The sequence below is a fragment of the Calypte anna genome, chromosome 1, assembly GCF_003957555.1.
Source record: "Calypte anna isolate BGI_N300 chromosome 1, bCalAnn1_v1.p, whole genome shotgun sequence".
NCBI classification, from domain to species: Eukaryota; Metazoa; Chordata; class Aves; order Apodiformes; family Trochilidae; genus Calypte; species Calypte anna.
In genome coordinates, this window is record NC_044244.1 from 65,333,627 (window position 1) to 65,358,980 (window position 25,354).

At 42.4% G+C, this 25,354-nt stretch overlaps 1 protein-coding gene across 1 annotated transcript in view; it reads left to right on the forward strand.

Moving 5' to 3' along the window:
* The window catches only part of ZFC3H1 (zinc finger C3H1-type containing), a 41,549-nt gene extending 38,223 nt beyond the window's left edge, over positions 1-3,326 (forward strand). The window contains exons 33-35 of the mRNA XM_030448630.1: positions 194-233; positions 2,297-2,359; positions 2,485-3,326. Of these exons, the coding sequence (XP_030304490.1) occupies positions 194-233; positions 2,297-2,359; positions 2,485-2,622 (241 nt within the window). The 3' untranslated portion in view covers positions 2,623-3,326. The remainder of the gene's footprint in view (positions 1-193; positions 234-2,296; positions 2,360-2,484) is intronic.
* The last annotated feature ends 22,028 nt before the right edge of the window (positions 3,327-25,354 follow it).

Here is a 25,354-nt window from a genome sequence, read left to right on the forward strand (position 1 = left end):
CCACTGAAATGTCTTGCTCATGTAAGGTTGTTTTTAAAAAATGGCTATTTTTCTTCTCATCGTAGATTAAAATCATTGGAAGTTAGTTTATTCTCAAGGAATTTGTAATTCCATTCCACAGTCAGTTTTCTGCCACTAATGGGATTTTAAAATATTTCAGCAATAAATATTTCTGTATATTTCTTTTCCTCAGAGCCATTGCTGCCGAATGCCTTCTAATGGGACAAAGAGAAGTAAGTCAACACAGCTTACTAAAATGAGTAATTACAGCATTTTGTAAAATTTCTTTCACCTTGATTTTATCCAAAGCAATGGTCATCTCCTCATCCTAAGATTTTTAGATACTTGAAATACTGTATGTACATGCATTTGTTTCAAGTGTGATAAATACCTTTGCAATCAAGGCAAAATGAATCATGATTACTTGGGCCTAGTGTTTGTGTATCTTCCCCTCACTGTGGGGAAGCTGTATTCTTCTCCCACTTTTTTTCTTTTTTTTACCTGGAGGAAATTGCTAGCACTTAAAATACAGTAGAGGGAAGGAAGGATTGTTGTGCTGGAACATGCTGGTGACTATCTTTACAAGCCAAGGTATGTAGAGAGTTTGGGTAGTTCCAGACCCCACCAAAGACATCAGTTCTCTTTCTTTAAAAATAACAAATTAGCATATCAGTACTTTGGGGAGAGAAAGATTTTTATTACTATATATACAAGAGGCTTTTGTCACATCAACTGAGTCACTTTTAAATTCAAACTGAATGGATCTTCTTGGTATTTTGCTGCTGCCTTCAAAATACTCTTCTGCCTATAGAAACGTGTATTGGGGGATCATCAGGGCCTTGGGTTTGACTCTCCACTTGCTTCTAGTGTTTCTGACCTACTTCTTTGCTCTATCTTCTTTTGTGTCATTCTTGTAGTTGCAGTGACTTTTCTGCCAGTGGTCTGTCTTTGGAAACAGTGTTTTGGCTTTAACAGATCTATAATGATTAGCATGGCTATTGTTAGGCTCACATATGAAATATTCTTTCCTTTTTACTATCTCCTAGAATGTTTAAAAAGAACACCCCCTGAGGAGGCAGTTATTTGATTTGTAAGACAGACAGTTCAAAGCCAGGAGATATCAAAGGCATGGTTTCCTATTTGACCTTAACTCTGTCCCCATGTTGATGGTTTGGTGTAATCTGTAATTAGTTACAGATCCCTGCTTCAGTCATTGTATTAGAGGAACTGCATCTTAAGGCATTGCCTATAGTGAGGCTAGGTACTTAAAAGATCTCTGCTTTGTTTGGTCAGAAAATTAGAAGCATCTATTTCAGATTAATCAAAAAAGGGGGGGGTCTTTTAAGTAAACTGATTAGAATGGAGGCATAGGTAAAACTTTATAGCTGGATTGCACCCAGAAGAAATCTTATACATTCCTTCTGCAACCACCTTACTAACTAAATGGTATGGAGTAAAAATCACTGAAGTATGCACACACAGTGCAGTTGCATTTTTTTTGGATAGTGCTTAGTTTGGGATTAAGTGAGCACTTAAAACTATTTACCTGAACCAGTGACTGTTCCAGATAACTGGATTTACCACCAAATAAGTAGATACTGTTTTAAAATTTAATTGTGATTCAGATTCTGCATTCCCTGTTCATGGAGAGCCTGTCACTTATTCCCTTCAGAGGTCATTTATACTCTTGCTAGAAGAGTATAAAAATGGCTATGAATACTTAAAATGTCAACAAAAACCTCCCCTAATGACTCTATGATTGAAGTTGGTACTTTACATACTAGTAGCTGATAGAGTAAATACGTATATTAAATGTTTTGGTCCTCTTTTTCCAACCAGAAAATGATAAAACCTTTTTTGCTTTTTAGAGAGTTGCAAAGACGCATACTGATTATTAAAGCACAGATAGATAGATGCCAAAGGAAAAGAGGCCTCTGAAAGAGCTATTTTCATTGCAGGGTTGGGATGGTATGCAATAAGCAAGACCTTGACACTATGTACTGAGTGGTGATAGAAATGTTTAGTAAGCTTCTTCATTCCTTTAGCGTGTTCTATCCTGTGCAATGAAGAAAGTCTTATGAAGAAAAATAGAATTCCTTCATGTAATTAATTATGTGCATGAAAGGGTCAGAATTACAGTCAGACAAAAATTTGCCTTTGCTTTTAGTAGCAATTTAATGCTTGACTTTTCAAACTTAAAAAAACCCCAAACCCACAAGAGATTTCTGTGCTTCAAATCACTGATTTGGAGTACACAAAATTGTTCTGACTTTTAATATTTGCTTATGTTTTACAGGTCCATCATTTATATCAGAGAGCCCTTCAGAAGTTACCGCTATGTGCAGCACTGTGGAAAGATGTAATGTTTTCTCCTTATGATTCAGTTTGAGGTTTCATATAAATTTTCTGCATATCCCATATCCATAGATGTGGTGATGCTCAGGCTCTGGCTAAATCTTATATCTGCTTCCCCATCTCTTACAGCAACTCTTGTTTGAAGCATCAGGAGGAGGTAAAACTGATAACCTGAGAAAACTAGTTTCCAAGTGCCAAGAGGTTGGAGTCAGCCTAGATGAGCTTTTAAATTTAAACACTTACAGAACAGAAAGCAAGAATCACTGAACGCTGGGTATGGTCAGCCCTAAGTCTTATTAAATGCCAAAATCAGTTGAATGATTCTTCAGGCTGATCCATACCTAAGATCTCTGTAAGGCAGATGAGTATTGCTGAGCATATCACGTCTCCAGTCTGCTTACCTTGAACCTGGAAACAATTAACATGACCCACCTGGAAAAATGAACTCCCTGTCTGGCCTTGCTTCTGGGCCCTGCCAGATTCTCATAACGTCATCTACGTAAGTATAGTTAATCAAAATGATAGACATTTTTTTTTTGTTTTATTTTTATTTTCTGTTTTCTTTGTGTTGCCGTTCCTGATTCACTTGACACTCTCGCTGATGCCCGAGAGATCTGTGTTTGGGATTAATTTACTGGGCTGTGTTTACAGTAAAAAGCAAGTAGTCCATTTTGGGTTTTTTCTTTTTTAAACCTTTTTTGAGACTTTTTCATTACAGGATATAAAACAAAAGCAGCCGCTCTTAAGGAAATGTAACTGCCGTGGCCACAAGTATGCTTCTTGCACTTGAAGGCTCTAAGAGGGTTGCTTACCGCCCTTTTCTGCATTGGACTCACGGCAGAGACTTTTAAACTTGAAGATTAAAGAAACTATTGCAAATGCCAATGCATCAGAACCTAAGAGTGGTCAATTATGTGCAATTTTTTGTAAAGAAAATTTAATTTATAATAAAGTTTAACAGTTTAAAGAAAGCTTATGTTATTTGGGTTTTTTTATGTGTGTTTTTAGAGATATTTTCAACACAAGCTGACCTTTTAACAGAAGTTTGTTGTCTTTTGTTATTTTGATCAAAAGGTAAAGCTACCTGTTGTGGATGTAGAATAAGACATCTCAAATGGAGTTTTTTTCCTCTTGCCTCAGGTACATTAATACTTATCCCATAGCAATTATTCCTGTCAATAACACCACTTCATTAATAGAAAGTACATTTTATATTTTGTCTCTTATATCTGTAATGAAATGAGGCCCACTTTCCAAAGTCTAAATATGTACTGTGGAGAGGTAGTGTCAGCCCACTGATCCAGTGCTGGGGCTGTATTTTCAGGCTGACTTCTCACCTCTTTTTCCATCTGTGCCAAATCATATCAGAAGATTGACCTGTTGCTTAGATCATCGATGAAGATAATGTGAAGACAGTAAAAAAGTGGCATTCATGATTGAGTCAAAGTGGTTGTACAAACTTCCAGAAACTTTTAAAACCCTTATTTGATCTGAGGTTACATGAAGCAATTCTCTTAAAGGAGAGAAAAGTGGGAAATCCCAGTTTTGCTCTGGGAGCATGGAAGGTGATACTTCACTTTTACCAAATTAAAGCATGAATTATAATTTAAAGAAAACATCAACTACATTCTTCAACCACTGGATTTTCTTGCAGACTACACAACCAGCATTGTAAAACCTGACTCAAACCCCTTATTCATTGTAGTAGAGTGGTATACTGATTTCTTCAAAATTCTTATGGAATCAAAGAATCACTTTGGTTGGAACTCTTAGGATCATCAAGTCCAGCTGTTAACCTAGCACAGTCCACCACTAAACCATGTTCCTAAATGCCACATCTACATGTCTCTAAGTATTCGCTGGTTGGGCAGCCTGTTCCAGTGCCTGACACCCTTTTTGTGACTAAATTTTCCTTAATCGCCATTCTGATCTGCCTCTGATGGGACTTGAGGCCATTTCTTCTTGTCCTATCTCTTGTTACTTGGGAGAAGAGACCAACAACCACCTTGCCACAACCTCCTTTCAGGTAATTGTAGAGACCAATAAGGTCTCTTCAGCCTTCCTTCCTCCAGGCTCAACAACCTCAGTTCCTTCAGTCACCCCTCAGGATTTGTGCTCTGTACCCTTGACCAGTTTGGTTGCCTGTCTATGGAGATGCTCCAGCACCTAAATGTCCTTCTTGTGAGCAAAATAAACCATAACACATTATTTGAGCTGTGGCTTCACCAGTGCAGAGCCTTGCTGGGGCGGGGGGGGAGGGTGAAGGGAAAGGGATGGTGCCACTCGCTTCCTGTGACCCTGCTGGCCAGGCTGTTTCTGACACGGGCCAGTGCTGTTGCTGCATGTGCACACTGCTGGCTTGTATTCAGCATGCTGTTGATTGACATCCTGAGGTCTTCCTCTGCACTGTGGCTTTCCAGCCACTCTTGCCCAAGCCTGTAGTGTTGCCTGGGGTGGTTGTGATCCAAAAGCAGGACCTGACACTTGGCATTGTTGTGTCATATACAGCTGGCCTCAGCCCATGGATTCAGCTGGTGCACATGCTTCTCTACAGCCTTCCTACCCTCAAGCAGATCAGCACTTCTGCGAAGTTCATTGAGGGTGCACTTGAGCCCCTTGTCCAGATCATTGGTATTAAATAGAACTGGCACCAGCATAGTCCCGGGGAACACCACTTGTGAATGGTCAGCTGGATGTAACTCCACTCACCAGAACTCTTCAGCCCCAACCATCCTGCTAGATTTTACTTAGTGAAGTGTACACCTGTCTAGGCCATACGTAGCTGGTTCCTCCAGGAGAATGCTGTGAGAAACAGTGTCAGAGGCTTTAGTAAAGTCCAGGTAAAAACCATCCACAGCCTTTCCCTTCCAAGTGTTACAGAAGATCAGGTTGATAAAGCAGGACCTGCCTTTCATGAACCCATGAGTAGTGGGCCTGATTGTCTGTTTGTCCTGTATGGGCTGCATGATTGCACTCAAGACGATCCTGCTCCAGAACCTTAGCTGACACTCAGGTCAGATTAACAGGGCTCTGAGTTCCCTGGATCCTCCTGGCCCTTCTTGTGGATGGGTTTCATATTTGCTCACCTCCAGTCAATTGGGACTTCCCTGGTTGTGTGGAACAGCTCAGAATGAAAAAGATGTTTAGTATTTGTTTTTCTTGTAAGAAACATCACAAGTGTGGTAAATGCTGACTTACCCAGATAGGTAAAATGTATTTTTTTCAGAATTTATATTTAAAAGTTTTCTGGCAAACAGTGCATAATTTTCTGCAGCAGCACCTAAACTCCTGCAGTATTAATATTAGTGTGGTACCTTTTCACCTATTGTGTTGTCAAAAATAAAAAAGCTTAACACTGTCAAAGGTAAGAGGGGTACTCACCTTGCTATACAATGATTTCATAACAAAAGACATAGCATCTCTTTCTAAGGAGACCTAAAGCTTTATTTTTTCATAAAGAATTAATTTTAGGTACTCTCCCTTAATGGTTCCTCACATACTCAGAAATAAGGGGAGGGGAACCAAAACTCCTGCATTGTTTTAATTAAAATATTCCTGGTTTATATAGAATCATAGAACCATAGAATTGGCTGGGTTGGAAGGGACCTCAGAGATCATTGAGTCCAACCCTTGAACCACTGTTGCGGTTGCTAGACCATGGCACTGAGTGCCACATCCAGTCTCTTTTTAAATATCTCCAGGGATGGAGAATCCACTACTTCCCTGGGCAGCCCATTCCAATGCCAGATCACTCTCTCCGTAAAGAAATTCTTTCTAATATCTAACCTAAATTTCCCCTGGCACAACTTAAGACCATGCCCTCTTGTCTTGCTGAGAGTTGCCTGGGAAAAGAGCCCAACCCCCACCTGGCTACACCCTCCTTTCAGGGAGTTGTAGAGAGCGATGAGGTCTCCCCTGAGCCTCCTCTTCTCCAGGCTGAACAGCCCCAGCTCTCTCAGCCTCTCCTCATAGGGTCTGTGCTCGAGTCCCTTCACCAGCCTGGCTGCCCTCCTCTGGACCCGCTCCAGGACCTCGATATCCTTCCTGAACTGAGGGGCCCAGAACTGGACACAGTACTCGAGGTGTGGCCTCACCAGGGCTGAGTATAGGGGCAGAATCACTTGCTTGGACCTGCTGGCGATGCTGTTCCGGATACAGGCCAGGATGCCATTGGCTTTCTTGGCCACCTGGGCACACTGCTGGCTCATGTTCAGCTTCCTGTCAATCCAGACTCCCAGGTCCCTTTCTGCCTGGCTGCTCTCAGCCACTCTGTCCCCAGCCTGTAGCGCTGCATGGGGTTGTTGTGGCCAAAGTGCAGGACCTGGCACTTGGCCGTGTTGAACCTCATCCCATTGGAATCAGCCCAACTCTCCAGTCTGTCCAGGTCCCTCTGCAGAGCCTTCCTGCCTTCCAGTTGATTGACACTCCCCCCCAGCTTAGTGTTGTCTGTGAATTTGCTGATGATGGACTCAATCCCCTCATCTAGATCATCAATGAAGATATTGAACAGAACCGGGCCCAACACTGATCCCTGGGGGACACCACTAGTGACCGGCTGCCAACTGGAAGCAGCCCCATTCAGCACCACTCTCTGGGCCCGGCCCTCCAGCCAGTTCTTAACCCAGCACAGGGTGCTCCTGTGCAAGCTGTGGGCTGATAGTTTTTTCAGGAGGATGCTGTGGGAGACGGTGTCAAAGGCCTTGCTGAAGTCCAGGTAGACCACATCCACAGCCTTCCCCTCATCCACCAGTCGGGTCACCTGGTCATAAAAGGAGATCAGGTTGGTCAGGCATGACCTGCCCTTCCTAAACCCGTGCTGGCTGGGTCTGATCCCTTGCCCATCCTGCAGGTGCTGTGTGATTGCACTGAGGATGATCTGCTCCATGACCCTGCCAGGCACTGAGGTCAGGCTGACAGGCCTGTAGTTTCCTGGGTCCTCTTTCTGGCCCTTTTTGTGGATTGGCGTGACATTCGCCAACTTCCAATCATCTGGGATGTCCCCAGTGAGCCAGGACTGTTGGTAGATGACAGCGAGAGGCTTGGCAAGCTCTTCTGCCAGCTCCTTCATTACCCTTGGGTGGATTCCATCTGGTCCCATAGACTTGTGGGGATCCAAGCATCTCAGTAGGTCACTGTGTCCTTCAGGATTACAGGGGGGCTGTTTAGATTCATGTCACTTTCTATGAGCTCCAGAAGACATCTGTCTTCAGGGTAACCTGTCTTTCTGCTGAAAACTGAGGTAAAGAAGGTGTTAAATACCTCAGCCTTTTCTTCATCTTTGACAACTATATTCCCACCTGTGTTCAGTAAAGGATGGATGTTTTCCTTGCCCCTTCTTTTGCTGCTGATGTATCTGTAGAAGGGCTTTTTGTTATCCTTCACAGAGGTGGTGAGATTCCGTTCACATTGTGCCTTTGTCTCCCTGATTTTCTTTCGGCATGACTTAACAATATTCCTTAATTCCTCCTCAGTAGTTAGCCCTTTTTTCCACAATTGGTAGGCCCTCCTCTTAACCCTAATTTCTTTCAGAGTCTCCCAATTCAGCCAGGCCGGTCGTCTTCCCTGCCAGCTCGCCTTTCGGCACACTGGGACAGCCTGCTCCTGTGCTTTCAAAACTTGCTCCTTGAAGTACGTCCATCCCTCCTGTACCCCTCTGTTTTCAAGGTCTGTTTCCCAGGGTATACTCTGAACAAGTCTTCTGAATAGGCCAAAATCTGCCCTCCGGAAGTCCAGCGTAGAGGTCTTATTGACGACCCTCCTTGTATCCCTGAATTTTGAAAACTTTATTATTTCATGGTCGCTAAGTCCCAGGCGTCCACCGACCACCACATCTCCCACCAGCTCCTTGGCCTTTCAACTCAATTTTGCTTAGCTTGATGCTATCTGAACATAGCTAATAGTTGATTTAGGAGCTGGAATGAAGTATGAGGAAGCTCTATAATTTTCAGAGCAGCATAAGCACTTTTTTTTTTTTTTTCACCAAACAAGAAACAAAATGTGCTGCTGCGTTACTCGGAACTTCCAGGAAGGATTTGGTACTTCCACAGGTCCATTGAATTCTTCTCATGTACTGTTATTCTGGTAGTTAGAAAGAGGGCATTCCATTTAAGAAGCAAAACTTCACAAAACTGCAATAATTCATCACCATGAAGAATGAAATTTAAGCAAGAATGTTAAATTGATGTAGATACTAGTCTTAAGAATTGGTGATCTGAGGACTTCTACAAGAAATACATTTCCGATCAGAGGCAATAGTGGTGGACATTACGGAAGAAAGGATAACTGGTCAATCAAGCAAAGTACTAGCTGCTTAAGAGAAAAAACTATCAGAAAAGCACAGTAATTTTAAACATAAAACTATGCTGCTACTTGTTCTGTGTTCAGAATGGTTACTTTTTGAAGTGTTCTGATTATTTGGCCTGTAGTTTAAGTCTTTCTGAAACAAAGCTTAGGTCTTTACAAGTACTGCACCAAACCACTACCACTATAGTGGCTTTTATTTTCTCACTATCCCAAAGATGTAACAATGTGAACAACCCACACCACTCAGCTGCAGTCAAAATGATGATAAATAAATGGACACTTCATTGTTTTCTTTAGTACATTCAGGTAAGATCTAAGTGAAGAGAGTATCTTTCAGTATTAGTTATTTTAGTGCTCATCAAGAAAATGATGAATTTGTGGGATGGCATGTTTACTTTTCGGAGAAGGTCAGTTGTAAAGCTGACTTTGTTACACTCTACAGGACTACAAGGTGAAGGCATGTTGAAAAGTAAGTGCAGAGGGAAGCAATAAGGAGAGGTAAGCAGGGAGGCTTTAAGAATATTTTAGATAAAGAATTTAAATAGAAAGGCCTAAGGTAGTCTTAGACCTTTCTGAGGTAACCAAGATTTGGCTCTTCCTATTTTTTAAAAGTTTTTGGATAGTAAGTATTTTTCTGCAAGACACATCTTCTTGTCACTGGGTTCAAGGATGAGCCTATCCATTCTCCTAGGCCCATTGGTAAACTGCGTTTTGTATAGCAATATTTATGGGGAATTAGCAACCCTTAAAAGCAGATGGGGATTCCCTTTCATATTCTATTGTCCCTGTTTTGGGAGATAGATTTAAAAAGCTGCAGTGCATGTTTTGTGTTTATATGGAAAACTTTAAAAAGATCCAGGAATTTTCAGTGTCACAGGGATGTTGCCTAAAAGCAATGAGTGAGCAAGTTTACCTGATCTCAGTAGCAGCAGAGATATGAACCTTTTAAGAGAAGTATGACGAGGGTAGCAAACTGGAGAGGTACATTGCAAGTATACAGGAAGCTGACAAAGACACAAAATGGAGGATTGGTTCTGTTTGACAAGAGCAGTAGTTGAACTTAACACTACTGTAACAACAATAAACAGCACAGGTGTCAGCTTCCCTCCTCTTGTTCTGCTGCTGCACTTGTGGAAGTGGAGAGCTCTGTGGTCTTGCAAGAAGCTTCATGCCCTGTCCAGCTTGCTATTGGCTTTATTTTTCTGTCACATGACTTGCATTCTGTACTGTGATAGTAGATTACTGAGCTGCTTTATCTTACCCTTTTCATATCTCTAGGATATACAGTGAAGACAGGGACAAGGTTTCTTATATTTTCTATCCAGATTACAAGCCTTGAGGAGTGAAGGAAGGGGAAATGAAGCCTTTGCTTAATTTGATAATTTATTGTCAGTTTTTCCTGGTTGAGTTACATAAAACTGCAAAGATGCCAAAAATGTAATCACATAAAGAATAGGACTTTTTGCACAATTAAAATATGCTCCTTCTTGTTCATCCATGCTGATAGTAGCCCAATACATCTACTTATTGGAGTACTGATTTATATTGAAACTGCAAGAGCTGTTAGAACTGTGCATGAGAACCTGACTGGTACCTACAAATTTAAGTAAATGCTGGTGTTTTTGTTTAAGTAGGTGCCGGTGTTATGTAAGATTTCATAACCAATTTCTCTTATATCTGGCAACCCACATAGTAGCCACTGTGACATTGTCACTGTCATACCAAGTTAAGTCCTCAGAGAGAAGCTCAAGTCCAGAATGGATGAACAGCCAGTGAGGTGAACTGAAAACTGGCTCAAGAGCTGTGTCCAGTGGGTGATGATCAGAGGTACTGATCACTCTTGTTGGAGGTCAGTCACTAGTGGTGTAGCCCAGGGGTCAGTGCTCTCTTCAGTCCCGTTTAACATATCCTTAATGATGAGGATGATGGGGCAGAGTGATTTGGGGCTGATGGGGCTGATGACACAAAATTGTGAGGAGCGGCAGATATGCCAAAGTGTCATTGCACCATCCAGACAGACCTTAACAGGCTGGAGAAATGGCCTGACAGGAGAGAAATAACATCAGGCACTGGTACAGGCTGAAAAGCAGCTTTGTAGAAAAGGATCTGGGGGTCCTGGTGGACACCAAGTTGAACATGAGCCAACAATATGCCCTGTGGCAATGGCAGCCAACAACCTCCTGTACTCCATCAGGAAGACCATTGCCAGCAGGTTGAGTGAGGTGATCCTTCTCCTCAGCACTGACAAGGCCACATTTGAAGTGATGTGTCCAGGTCTGGCTCCCCAGTGCAAGGCAAGTCTAAGTATAGAATAAGAAGTGTGTAGAGAAGAGGAGCTATGAGAAATAGGCCATTGAATGGCCACAAGAGTAATTAAGGGACTGAAGCACCTCATCTGTAAGGTAATCTGCAAAAGCTTGGCCTCTTCCTGAAGAAGACTTGGGGAAAGATCTTACTAATGTGTACAAAAGAAGGATGTAAAAATGATTGGGCCAAGCTCTTTTTAAATGATGCCGGGTGACAGGACTAGAAGCAATGGGCACAGGCTGAAACATATGGGTTTCAGTTGAATATCAGGAAACACTTCTGAACTCTGAGGGTGAGTGAGCACTGGCACAAGTTGGCCAGAAAGTCTTCATCCTTCTAGGAAGACTCCTAAAACCTTAAACTGGCTCCAGGTGGCCTTGCATTAGCAGGGTGTTGGACCATATGGCTTCCAGAGGCCTCTTCCAGTCTCAGCTATTCTGTGATCTGTTGTATTTCAGGTTAAATCTGTGTGATTTTGCCACCTTTACCTGATAAGATGTACTTGTCCCCTAATTGCCTTCATGCTCCTTTAGTCAAGGGGAAAAAACATGGATCCAGGCCAGTGATCTAGGTTCCTCCCTATCATCCCTGCCTAAGATAGAGCTGTGAGCATGCGGTGTTTTGCACCTGACTAACTTTCTTTGTAAACATTTCTTATCTTAGTGCATACAGTACCTTAAGAGCTAGCTATGGATTCTCTAGTTTCTTTATGCTTTTACTGACGTATTTTCCACTGCACACCCTATGTTATATATACTCAGTATAGAGATTCCAGTTACTAACAGAAGCTTTCTGCCCAGATTTTTCTTTCTGGAGGTAACCATGGCCTTCCATGAAAGATGTATTTTACTTTTTGTTTAGATGATGGGTGGAAAAACCACCACTTCTGGTTTAAATTGAGAAAACTACAGATGCTTGTTGATCTTTTATGACAGATGGTTGAGACACTGCCTCATATCTCTGAGAGTTAATTATAGAATTGGCTTGCTCTCAGAATCCTTCAGATATATTCTTTGTGCACCCGTGCTGGTTCTGCCTTCAGTGCTCATTAACTACTATTCAAATGACTGTCTCAAAGTGACAATATCCCACCAAACTTTAGAAACTCACATTATCTTCAGACGACCTAAATAAAAAAGGGGCATAAAGAAGTTCTACAGCCTCCAACTTTTCCTGAAGAGCACAACACAGCTCAAACCCTGTCCTGGTTTGGGCCCGGGTAGAGCTAGTTTTCTCTCTTGTAATTTTGCTTTCAGCTAAGTGTCTTATAAGTAGCTGTATTAGCTGAAATTAACAGCAAGTTTCTCAGTGTCTTCTTCTAGGACTGGTAATACATCATGTTTATAGCTACATCTAGAGAATGCTATGCAGAACCAAGGCCACTGCTCTGTTCTGAGGAACATCTTAAGCTCCAGAAAGAGAGAGGTAGTAAAGGGGTCACACCTGCAACCCTCCTTTAGGAAGATGTGGACAAGACAGGTGACCAAAATTGACCAGAGTATTCCATCCCATATGCATCATACTCAATATAAATTTGAGAGATTACATGGTTCAAGTCCCTTTGCCTTTGCCCTTCTTCACCTGTCACTGTTTTGCTTCAGCATTCTGGGAGGATTCCATCCATTCCTCTGCCTGTGCTCCTGACCCGTGCCAGCCTGAATCTGTGTGTTCCTGCCTCCAGCTCCTGACTGCTGCTGACTCCAGGACCCTCAGTGGCCCTGCAGCCTCAGTGGTGATGTCAGTGTTACTGAGGGAAAGGGAGGAGGAATGTGGTATTTTTCTGTATATTTGTATATATTTGTTAATTTTTCCTTTTATCATTACTATTTCATTAAAGCTCTCTAGTTTAGTTTCCAACCCGTAAGTCTATTTCCCTTATTAATAGAGAGCATCTGTCATTCGGTTAATTGCTGGCCCAGGCATGGCCCTGGTTCTCATGGGGGGCTTCAATTACGCTGACATTTGCTGGAAAGGCTACATATCCAGGCATGAGCAGTCCAAGAGGTTTCTGCAGTGCCTTGATGATAATTTATTGACACAGCTGGTGAAGGAATCAAGGGAAGGAGTGCTGCTGGACCTTGTTCTGGGAAATAAAGAGGGATTGGTTGAGGATGTCAAGGGGGGGACAGCCTTGGCTGTAGTGACCATGATTTGGTAGACTTCAGGATTCATGTGCACTAGCCACAAAGCATCAAGCAAGATTACAACCCTGGATTTCAACAGGGCAGACTTTGGCCTCTTCAGGGATCTGCTTGGTAGGGTATGATGGGATAAAGCCCTAGACAGGAGAGGAGCCCAGGAAAGCTGGTCTATATTCAAAGATCTCCTCCTCCAAGCCCAGGAAAGGAACATCCCACCAAAGAGGAAGGCAGGCAAGAATGCCAGAAGGGCTGCGCGGATGCACAGGTTGATCTTGGACACTCTTAGACTTAGAAAGAATGTCTGCAGGAGCTGGGAGCAGGGACAGGTAGCCTGGGAGGAGTACAAAGAAATCATATGAGCAGCCAGAGATCAGGCTAGGAAAAACTAAAGCCCAACCAGCGTGGCTTCATCAAGGGCAAATCATGCCTGAAAAATTTGGTGGCTTTTTATGATGGAGTCAGTGTCAGTAGACAAGGGGAGAGCAACTGATGTCATCTACCTGGACTTGTGCAAAGCATTTGACACCGTTTCATATTACATCCTTGTCTCTAAATTGGAAAGATATGGATTTGATGAATGGATCAGATGAATGGATCACTTGGTGAATAAGAAACTGGCTGGATGGTGTCACTCAAAGAGTAGTGGTCAACAGCTTGCTGACCAAATGGAGAACAATGATGAGTCTAGTTCTCAGGGGTCAGTCCTTGGACCAGTGCTGTTTAACATCTTTGTCAGTGATATGGACATGAGTACAGTCTCAGGAAGTTTGCTGATAATACCAAACTGTGTTTTCTAGACACACTGGAAGGGCAGGCCATCCAGAGGGACCTGAAGGGGGCCACCTTGAAGGAAAGCTGAGGGGGGACTCTTCACAAGTGGGTGAACTGATAGAACAAGGGGTTTAAACAAGAAGAAGGGAGGCTTAGGTTAGACATTAGGAAGAAATTATTCACTATTAGGGTGGTGAGACACTGGAACAGGTTGACGAGGGAGGTTGTGGATACCCCCTTCCTGGTTGGATGGCACTTTATGTAACTTAATCTAGTGGAAGGTGTCCCTGCCCATGCAGAGGGGTTGGAACTAAATGAGACTCTATGTCCCTTCCAACCCAATGATTACAATATGACATAGTTTATTAACATAAACCACAAGTTTTGTTGCCCCATAATTCTGAATGACAGCGCAACAAAATTTGTGGTTTATATTAATAAATTAGAAGTCTAGCATCTAAATTTATGTCATGGAACAATGCAGGTGAGGGGTGAGTACATTGGTTATCTGATCAGCCGTTCAGGATTATGAGCAGACAAGCTGTTTCACTAATGCTGATTTTGGTGGGATAGGCAGAATGCATGTTATTGTTTTAGGAATACAGAATTTTTAATAAATTGCATGCAGTCAAGCCCATTCATGTATCTAGTGGAAACACAGATAGTTGAATATCCTTACCTATTTTATCTGACATTTAAGATATAGAAGTTATATCTCTGTTGTGTAATGGGAGTATAATTGCAGATATGGCAATACTCCTAACTAGCTCAGATACAGCACAAACAAAGATGCAGTAGCACTGACAACAAATTTTTAAATCATCTTTCAAATCCTTTAGAAATTCCAAGTATGTTGCTGAGGTAGCTGTAGTGTGTAGACATAGATGGGGCTGTGCCTTACCTGAGGAATCTGGACTGAAACAAGATGTCCTTATGCATTCAGTCTTTTCACCTGAGACTGGAGGTCATCCTGCCTTTGGTTCTGGGGAGTGGTCTGGAATGAGATGGGAACTGAAAAGCACTGTTTTTCAGTCACTATTTCATGCCAGGGGCTATCTGTTGATCTGAAGAAAGAGAGCTTATCCTTATCTGTAAGGTGGCTTAATGTTTGCAAGGAACCTAAGATCAAAATTTGGCTTAAAAGAGGATTTAGATGTTAACTGCAACTTTCCTTTTTTATTGCATACTACTATTTGCTGTTGTCCTAAGTGAGTAGTAGATAATAAAGCAGAGTATGGCTTGTAACTGAAACTTAACCTTGTAAAGGAATTATCTATGTATCTGTTTGCTCTCTGTTAATGTGACTATAAAACGCAATAATAAAGTTTGCAGTGCTGCACCTGGGGTACTGGCAAAGTGACCGTATTATGGCTTAGGAGAATGTTTACAAAGAGTAAATGGGAGGAAGCTTTTGAGTGGGTCTGGTCTAGCAGAAAATAGAACAGAAAATACAGTGGTGCTGTTGTGTGACTCACTTAAAAGAGTCTGACCTGGGGAAAGCCGCATCTTCGAAAAAGGGAATGATTTTTAACTCCAATCTTACTGCTTCTACATCATGTGACGGCCACAGGTGGCCTGGGAGGACTGCTTGATCTTCGAGATTACAAACCTCATTGATTTTCATATCTACTTTGTATTTTCATGGCAACTGTCGATCTGGCTTTCACTTGTGACCCTCTTAGTTCAGCCCCTTTTCTGGGCAGTGTGAGAAAACTACATGGCTGAGGAAAGGTGATTGGGAAATTCTAATCACTTCTGATCTAATGTCTTGAGAGCAATGGCATTCTTAAGTCTTCTGTGAACTTCTTTTCTAGAAGAGATGTTGACATACCTTTTTCTGCCATGACTAGTTAGGTAGATTTTTGTAGGAAAGCATCCACTGTTCAGATCTCTGCAGTCAGGAGAAGGCAAACTTTGTCTAATTTGTTACTGGGACAGCAGGAAAGAGTGGTGGTGCATTCCTTACATGGCCCTGTATAGACCAAGACTGAAGCAGGCTTTCAAAAGGGCAGTGGCTCCAAACTATGTGATTACAGGTATGATACCATTATTCCCGTGTAAAATGAAGGATAAATTAAAAAAATCTGCCTACACAGAAAACAGACTCAGTGGTTTAAAAAATTATATTCACAAAAGTTGTCTTGAGATAGCTGAGGCTGTGCCTAAAGACAGCAGTGCCGGGTGCGCTGGAAGTTTGGTGATTGATGCAGGAAATGGTGTATAGCAAGACCATATTCTGTGGCAGATGCATTTTCCAGTTCTTTGTGGGCAGCATGGACACCTCTTTGCCTCCTAAACCAAAGTGTTCAATGGAGGGTAATGGTGTACCTGGCTCAGGTGTACCTAGGTACTCGACACTCAGGGAGTGTAAGGCTCCTTGCTTGAACAATTCTCTTAAAGGAGCCTGTGTCTCATTATGTTACTGCAGAAAGAGCTTGGAGAGGTCAGCGTCCATAATTCAGACTAGACCTTGGTGCTAGCAGTTAGTAGGGCAGACTTCAGTGTCTTTGGGAGGAGTACCCAGTATGAATTCAGAAAGCTGTGACAAACTTAAGAGAATATAGAAGAGAAATTTGAGATTTGTGTGCTACACTGGGAACAGTAATTGACAACAAGATTCAGCACAACCTATTCACCACCTTAACCTATTTACAGAGGATATTTTGCTTTTTAACATATTTGAATATATTTATTTATAAATTATTATCTATTTTATAATTATTTATCTATAAATAAATGATAAAAGCATTGTTGAATAGGATCATAGAATCAGCCAGGTTGGGAAGGACCTGTGAGATCATCAAGTCCAACCCTTAATCCACTGCCACTGTGGTTACCAGACCATGGCACTGAGTGCCACATCAGCTTCTTCTTAAAAACCTCCAGGGATGGAGAATCCACCACCTCCCTGGGCAGCCCATTCCAATGCCTGATCTCCCTCTCTGTAAAGAATTTCTTCCTAATATCCAACCTAAACCTCCCCTGGCAGAGCTTAAGTCCATGCCCTCTTGTCTTACTGGGAGCTGTCTGGGAGAAGAGACCGACCCTGTCCTGTCTGCCCCCTCCTTGCAGGGAGTTGTAGAGAGTGATGAGGTCTCCCCTGAGACTCCTCCAGACTGAACACCCCCAGCTCCCTCAGCCTCTCCTCACAGGACTTGTTCTGGATCCCTTCACAGCCTCCTTGCTCTTCTCTGGACCTGCTCCAGCACCTCAATCTCCTTCCTGAACTGAGGGGCCCAGAACTGGACACAGGACTCGAGGTGTGGCCTCACCCGCGCTGAGTACAGGGGCAGAATCACTTCCCTGGACCTGCTGGCCACGCTGTTCCTGATCCAGGCCAGGATGCCATTGGCCTTCTTGGCTACCTGGGCACACTGCTGGCTCATGTTCAGCTTCCTGTCAATCCAGACTCCCAGGTCCCTTTCTGTCTGGCTGCTCTCAGCCACTCTGTGCCCAGCCTGTAGCTCCCCATGGAATCTCCCCACTTTTTGTGGGCAAAGTGCAGGACCCAGCGCTTGGCCATGTTGAACCTCATCCCGTTGGAATCAGTCCAACTCTCCAGTCTGTCCAGGTCCCTCTGCAGAGCCCTCCTGCCTTCCAGCTGATCCACACTCCCCCCCAACTTAGTGTCATCTGTGAATTTGCTAATGGTGGACTCAGTCCCCTCATCTAAATCATCAATGAAGATATTAAACAGAACTGGGCCCAACACTGATCCCTAGGGGACACCACTGGTGAGCGGCCGCCAATTGGATCAGCACCGTTCAGCACCACTCTCTGGGGGCCTCCAGCAGTTCAGCACCACTCTCTGGGGGCCTCCAGCAGTTCCTAACCCAGCACAGAGTGCTCCTGTCTGAGCCCTGGGCTGACAGCTTTTCCAGGAGATGCTGTGGGAGACAGTGTCAAAGGCTTTGCTGAAGTCCAGGTAGACTCCATCCACAGCCTTCCCCTCATCCCCCAGGTGGGTCACCTGAGCATAAAAGGAGATCAGGTTGGTCAGACAGGACCTGACCTTCCTGGTAGGCTCATTTACCAGCTGGAGCATTTACCAGCTGGAGCAATTATCCTCTAGGAATCTCCTAGACTGCCTCTGCTCTGCTGTGTGGAGTTCCCAGCAGACACCTGTCAGGTTAAAGTCACCCAGCAGAACAAGGGCTGGTGATGTTGAGACACCTGCCAGCTGCTTGTAGAATAATTCATCACCCTCATCATCCTGGTTGGGTGGTCTGTAACACACCTACCAGGATATCAGCCTTGTTGGCCTTCCCACTGATTTTGATCCACAGGCACTCAACCTTATTGTTACTGACCTCAAGTTCTACAGAGTCAAGAGACTCTCTCATGTATAGAACCACCAAAAAGAAAAGGCAAGACAAGACTAGACAAGACTGGACTAACTAGATGAATATTTTCTTTAATCGCAAGTTGGACCACATCATAAAAGCAAGCATGTCTAGGTGACACTAATTCTCTCTGAGAAAGGGTTAGGTTTTCTGTTAATTTCTTCTTTCTTCCTCCCACCCTGGGTACAGAAAAAAAGAGGCAGGATTCTCTTGCTGTTCAAACATTGAACAGGCATCAAAGGATCATAGAAACATAGAATGGTTTGGGTTGGAAGGGACCTTAAAAATCATTTAGTTTGAAAGCCCCTGCATGGGCAGGGACACCTCCCAGTAGACCAAGTTTTTCAAAGCCCCATCCAGCCTGGCCTTGAACACTTCCAGGGAGGAAGCAACCTGTGTCACCACACTGATAGTGAAGAATTTCTTCCTAATGTCTAACCTAAATCTATCCCTTTCCAGTTTAAAGACATAAGCACTTGGCCTATTGCTACATGCAGAAGCCACATGTGGGAGACTTGTATAAAGCCAAAGACTGAATCAAGGGCAACAGTCTTGTTTAGACTGCAAAGAACTTCTGCTCCTTGTTTTTATAGTGGGTTTCTTTGCTCTTGCTGAGCAATGTCAAAGGGGACTAGGATATGGCACTTTTGCACTAACTCTGAGGGGATCAGTTTTGACTCAGTAAGTTCTGCTTCCACATGTTGTCTGGTTGCTGCAAGGCCTTGTATGAATTTTCTGGAGAACAGTGTGGAGACAGAAATATATCACACTATAAATAATGTAAGAGGATTTATAATTGTATGACGGGAAATAGGAAAATGACCACTGGAATTCATTTGTGTCAATTTTTCTGCCCAAATCCGCACGTGAGTGGTCAGTGACTGTAAAGTGCCAAGGAACACAAAGCCTGTGCTTTTATCACTTGTTCAGCATAATCCTTCCAGAGTGCTATGTTGAATTGTTTTTGAAGGCCCTGTGCCAGGGCTTTATCAGATCAACCTAGATCAAAGGTTATGCTTGGTTATGTTTGTATATCTTTCTGCCTTTTTTTCTGTCCAAGTCTACTAAGCAGTCCAGAGGACTTAGGTTATGAAAAGTGTTTGTTGAACTGGAACAATGAAATCAGTTTCAGCCTGGCCTTCTCTCACCCAGTATGTAGATGGGTGGAAAACACAGAGGTGCAATGCCAAGGCCTGAGCTCACTCCCTGTGTTGTACACACTCTGATTTCTGATGAGGTAGAAGTCCTAAACCAGGACTGGGGCAAACGGCTGTGTAGAGAACAGTCCACAGAACCTTGGAGTCAAGAGCCTTGATCCAACCATAAAGCACCTGCTACTGGACCTTATCCAAAACGTTTGTTTGTTTGTTTGTTTTGTTTTGTTTTGTTATGTTTTGTTTTGTTTTGTTTTTTGTGTTTGATAGATTGCAGGCAATTGGACAATGGAGTGGACCGGGAAGTCTCTAAGCAAAGTCAGAAATCAGCCATGTTGCTTGGAATACGGTGCTCCCAGTTCTGTTGGACACGCTGATGGGATGCTTAGCCTAAGCCCTTGGACCCTATCACTCTTGAATCATCTGATTTGTGCCAGTCTCCAGTAGGATGTCTGTGAATACTCTCTTAACAAGTGTCTTACACCATCTGTCACCTGTTGTATGAATTCTGCTTCTGGTCATAGTACACCAGCAAATCCCTTGGGGCAAGCTTTTCCTGTAATGGTTTCTCATGCCTCCCTTGAAAATAAACCCAAAGCAATTCCTGATACCTTATTAAAAGATCTAAGACATAGTTATGTCAAGTCTTGCTCATATTAAAAAATAATTTTTTTTTTAAAGGTGATGGCTTAATTTTTAGTCTGAGTCCTCCTTCAGAATTGTTTAATGGCTAGTTAGTATCAAATTAGCAGCCTAAACTTCTGAGCCATAAATGTGAAACTTTTAAGATTTTTTCCTTATGACAGAGGAATTTGGGGTAGAAAACTTGAATGACATGAAAGGAAAAAATTGCCAGGGAGCTATAAGGGAGAAACAGAGCCAAACAATCTTTTTCTAATTATCTTAATAGAGTGCCATTATCAGGAATGCTCTGTGCTCCATTGGGAAAGAAAGCTATGTTAATAGGAAACAAAGATATTTGGTCCTTTGTAGATCAAAGCACTTTTATGATACTGCTGTCATTATGAAGGTCTCTTGGTGTAAGAATGGTACTTAGTGGACAGTGTCTCTGTTGTCACTTATTCACCTTTAAAAAAAAAAATTCAGACCTAGTATATCATTTATGAGGTCCCAGATATGATGAGAAGTGCTTCAATCTACCATAAAGCAACAGCTTTTAAGACTGTGCTGTAGTTTACTGCCTACAAACATATGGAAATAAAAACCTGCTGAAATGCAGAAAATCCTTGCAAAGCCCCTCGTTCTTACCCATTTTCTCCCTTTCTGTCTGTTTATGCATATTTTCATTTAGAGTTTAGCCCTGAGACTTTCCAAGAAGCCTTTGTCCTTTTATATTTATGCAGTGGTTAAAGCCGTGGGATGATGGTCCATGCCTAACGCTCCAAAGTGCTCTTCTAACACAGATAAAAAAGTAGAGATAGATCAATACTGATAACCATTCACCTATGTCTCATGGAATCGATTTCTTAATGCTGTAAAACCATCTAAGGAGTGCTTAAAGACCTGGAAAGGCCTACATACACCAGCAGTCTTGTGTAAAGAACACTGTCAAGAGTATAGGAAAAGAAGAGAAAACATTTTTTCAAGGGAAAGCCTGTAAGTTCTTGTAGGTTGAAAAGCAGTTTTTAGAGACTGAGCTGAATAATTAATATTGGTACTTTACTTTTACCAGTATTTCAGTTCTGTGTGAGCTAATGTCACCAATTCCTATTTAAGTTGACACCAACCACATCCATGTTTCCATGTGGCTTAGCAGAGCCTTTAGGAGGATCTACTCCCTAGCATTGCCAGGCACAGAGGTGAGACTGACTGACCTGCAGTTCCCCAGGTCTTCCTTTTTTCCTTTTCTTTTTTTTTGAAAATGGGGGTTATGTTTCCAGTTTTCCAGTCAGTGGGAAATTCACCAGACTGCCGTGACTTCTCAAATATGATGGACAGTGGCTTTTCAACTTCATCTGCCAGTTCCTTCAGGGGCAAGGTGTTTGTCCAGATATTCCTTTCACACCACATTGGCATCAGGTTTTCAGAAGGGCTTTGCACGTAGCAATGCAAACTTGGCCACAAAAGCAGGTGGGAAAATTCCGGTTTACTGGCCTGTGCCTGCAGCGGTTGTATATAAGTCAATATATATTTGGGCAATTCCTTTAAGTGTCTCTGCATCAGCCTATTCTGACTTGATGATGATAATGTTTCCACATATGCCAGACACCAAGACTTACAGCCTATCTCATCAATAGCTCTATTAACTCATATGGTTATTCTGTAGTTAGTGAAGAAAGTTGCCTGAAACTGAGGGTAATATAGACTCCTCTTCACCTGGAAAAATGCAAGTAAGAGCATGTCTCAAAAACTTCAAAGCTTTCTGGAATCTAAACTGATGGCACAACTTTGGTACTACTTAGCCAGAAACATGAAAGGAGTGAAATGGAGAACCAGCTAGGGAGGGCAGTGAGGAAGTACCAGCATCACCCGCAGAAGCAGATTTTGTATGAAGGTAACAGAGTTTTGTGGTAAAACTGGTTGAACAGGGAAATTGTCTGCAGCTGCCTTCGAGGCGACAGCAGTGTGTAGTAAAAGCGTGGGGTACTGCCAAAATGGTGCCCTTATTCTCTGAGGACATCACATCCTCATCGGGCTTACACAATCAGAGCATTTCACTGTATCAGGGCATTTTGAAATATACACAGGAGTTTCTGCACGGGTACATGGGGATTCTTGTTAGAAGTCTTGTAGAAGTAGGGCCTTGCCTTAAAAAGCCATACCAAAGTTGAATGACATTAAATGGACCATCATGAATATAGGCCTGCTTTTATCTTTTTAAATATGGATCAGAATATCAAAACTGCTAGCTTAAAGACTGTTCCTGAAAGATGCGAACTGGTTTATTGCAGGATAGATTCTGCAAAGTTTGATTTGCTGTACTATATCATATTTTGTGGTAGGACATAGTATGATGGATTTCAGATCTTCAAGAACGGGCATAAGAGATGATCATTCTGTCAGCTGGAGCATCTCAAATGTCTCTGTATTTCAGAGGCTGGATATAAATATAGGCTTATGTTAAATTTGTTTGCCAAATGGAGATAAACCCAGTGGAAAATGTTATGGTTTAATCTTTCCTTCAAGGGTTCTACAACTTCCAAGCAGCTGTAGGTGAAGCTTGAGGTAAGTTTATAAACCTTATTTTTAGGAAACAACTTTCTACCACATTCTGTTCTACAAATGGGCCTTGTGCACTTGTAAGATTGAGTTTAACAAGTATCAAATATACCATGTCATCACCAAAGAGAAGATCAAACATGTACAGCTGTGGCTACTCTAGTGGCAAGTGGTGGTCAGTGTCCTTTCCAACTTTCAGAGCAGACTATGGTACTTCTGATAGGAGACAAAACCTTTCCAGCAGAACAATCCCCCCCATTTGCTTGTATTTCTTAGAGGGATGGGAGAGCTCCTTCCTCCAGGAAAAGGTCAGTTCCTAATCTGGAAATGCTAGTAATAACTGCAGTGACATCTGTAAATAGTACTGAGAAACTGTTGTTATGTGTGGAACCAAATTAATAACTGCAGACATCTGTCAAAACAGTGATTTTATGACAAGAATGACACAGATGAAAAAAAGATGTTTGAAAATTCCTTCAAGTATTAGTTCTGGAGTCTTAAGAGTTTCAAATCGAGTTGGAGAAGACTCTTTGTATGTGCATGCAAAATACTTAGTGAAAGTATTTAGATTCATAGATGGACAGGTTTTTTTCCCCTTTTTAATGGAGCATAACTTTTGCTTGGCTAGTGGAAGTGTTTCCACCTGTGAAAAAATTAAATAGGGATTTTGAGTGGACTCTTTGTCTGTGATTGAGTTTTTTAGAAATTCTGGCAGTGGTCCAGGTCTCAAGAGGAGTATTTTTAATGTTTGTTTTTTCCAATGGCTGAGATCATATCCTTCGATCATTTCTGACAATGCCACAACAAATTGTTTTATGGAGGTAATATATTTCCTGTGTCTCTGGAGTCACTGGAGCACAAGTCTGTGATTCTCGTTATGTGAACAAGATGTTCTTAACACTGATACTACATTTTCTTTCCAGTAAGCTTTTACCCCTATCAGTTTTTCTTAAAGGTGCTCCCATCCTCTTTATTACTTTCACTTGTATCTCTGACTAGCCCTTCTTTGGCCATTCATATAACTGCAACTTCCCTGAGGGCTGAGTTCCCATATAAAACTCAGTAATTAATCTTGTGTGCCAGAGCAATGAGCAGTGGTGTTCTCTGTCTGCTCTACTTAAATAACCCCCTGCATGGGTCTGCAATAAACTCTCCTTCAGCTGTTACTGCAGATACTACTACTTGTCTGTGGCCAGAGTGCTTTAAGGGATAACTGTACTTATGCTTGTCTGTCCAGAATACTGAAATCAGGCACCATGAAGAATGGTTTTCCAATTCCTCTTTTTCCTTTCTGCACTGAGGCTTTAACTTCCCAGCCCATTCTTTACAGTTATTCTCTTTCCCTTCCATGTTCAAGCTGTAGTATTTCCCTCCTCAAATAACATAATTTCATTCTTCTCCCTTATGGACCCAGCTCTAATATTGCTTACTCCAATGCATCTTCACCACCTCTTTTCTTACCATTTCTGTCTCCTCAGACATCACACTGCTTCTATCCTTTCACATCTACTTTGAGTTCTTCATTCTCCACAGAACTCCACCACCTTCTTAATATTCCATAAAACTGTCCCTGTTTACATCCTGTCTCTTGCACTCTCTCCTCCCTGACTTATGCACTCCCCCATGCTATCTTTGTTACACTTCTGGTTTTTTTCCTTGTACAGGTAACTGAAGCCTTTCTCATCCCAGTTCACTGCTGGTCCTGCCTTACCTCGACAAGACTATTCTGAAACTCACCCACCAAATTACTTAAATTACTTCTCCACTGTCCCTTCTGGACATGACCCCCTCCATTCTAGCTTCCTTGCTATGAACCTGCACACTCCCTGCTAAAATCAATTTACATCTATGATTATTTCACTTCCTTTTTTTTTTTTTTTTTTTTTTTTTTTTTAATCTTTGCAATCTGTTACTTACTACATCTAGTGATTTTCTGATTAAACAATTGCTTTTTCAGAGTTTTTACTTTGTTTGCATTTTAACTTTTTCTTTCAGGTATGTCACAGAAACAATCTACAAACTGCAATCTCTGAAAAAGCAAGTAGGAAAAAAACCTGTCCTGTGGTGCAGTTCCTTCTGACAATAATGCATCCACTCCTGTTCACTTCCTTGATGCCCAGATGATGACACGACCCTGCTGAGCTGCTGCCTGTCCTCAGTGCAACTTAGCTGAAACTTCCAGTGCAGACTGAGCTACCTGACTCGTGCCAAGCCCCACGCTTTGGACCTCCTTTGATTTGCCCTTAGCATTTGCATCCTGTGCATTTCATGTGTGATGGTGCTCCTGCCTTTCTGGCTGTCTATCAGATGAACTAGGCCAGCTGTTTGGTGATTCCCTCACCCACTTGTCTCCATGTAAGGCACTGGAGACAAAATAAAGCAGCATGTGGGAGACTTGGCTTTCTCACCAGGAGTGGCAGCCTAGTGCAGCAGAACCTCATCTCTCCTGTGGTCTCCTGCAGGGTAACTGATCCATATTCATTGCCTGACCAGATGCACATCACTGGGGAACCATCCAAGGTGACAGTCTCACACCTGGCAATTGTGAGAGGTCCTCATTGAGACAGAGACATCATGCACAGGGAGTACCATCTTTTTTCAAGGGTTTGTGAGTGAAGTTTTCGTAAAAGACTTAGTCTGTGCTGAAATTAAACACTGCTCTTCGTTATTTTGCTCCCTAGGTACCTAATTAGAACACACAAACTAACTTATACTTTGCTAAGAACTTCAGCCATCTGGGGAGATTAGTTTAAGTATTATGATAACTTGGGAAGGATTAATTGAGGCTGCTTGCACTTTT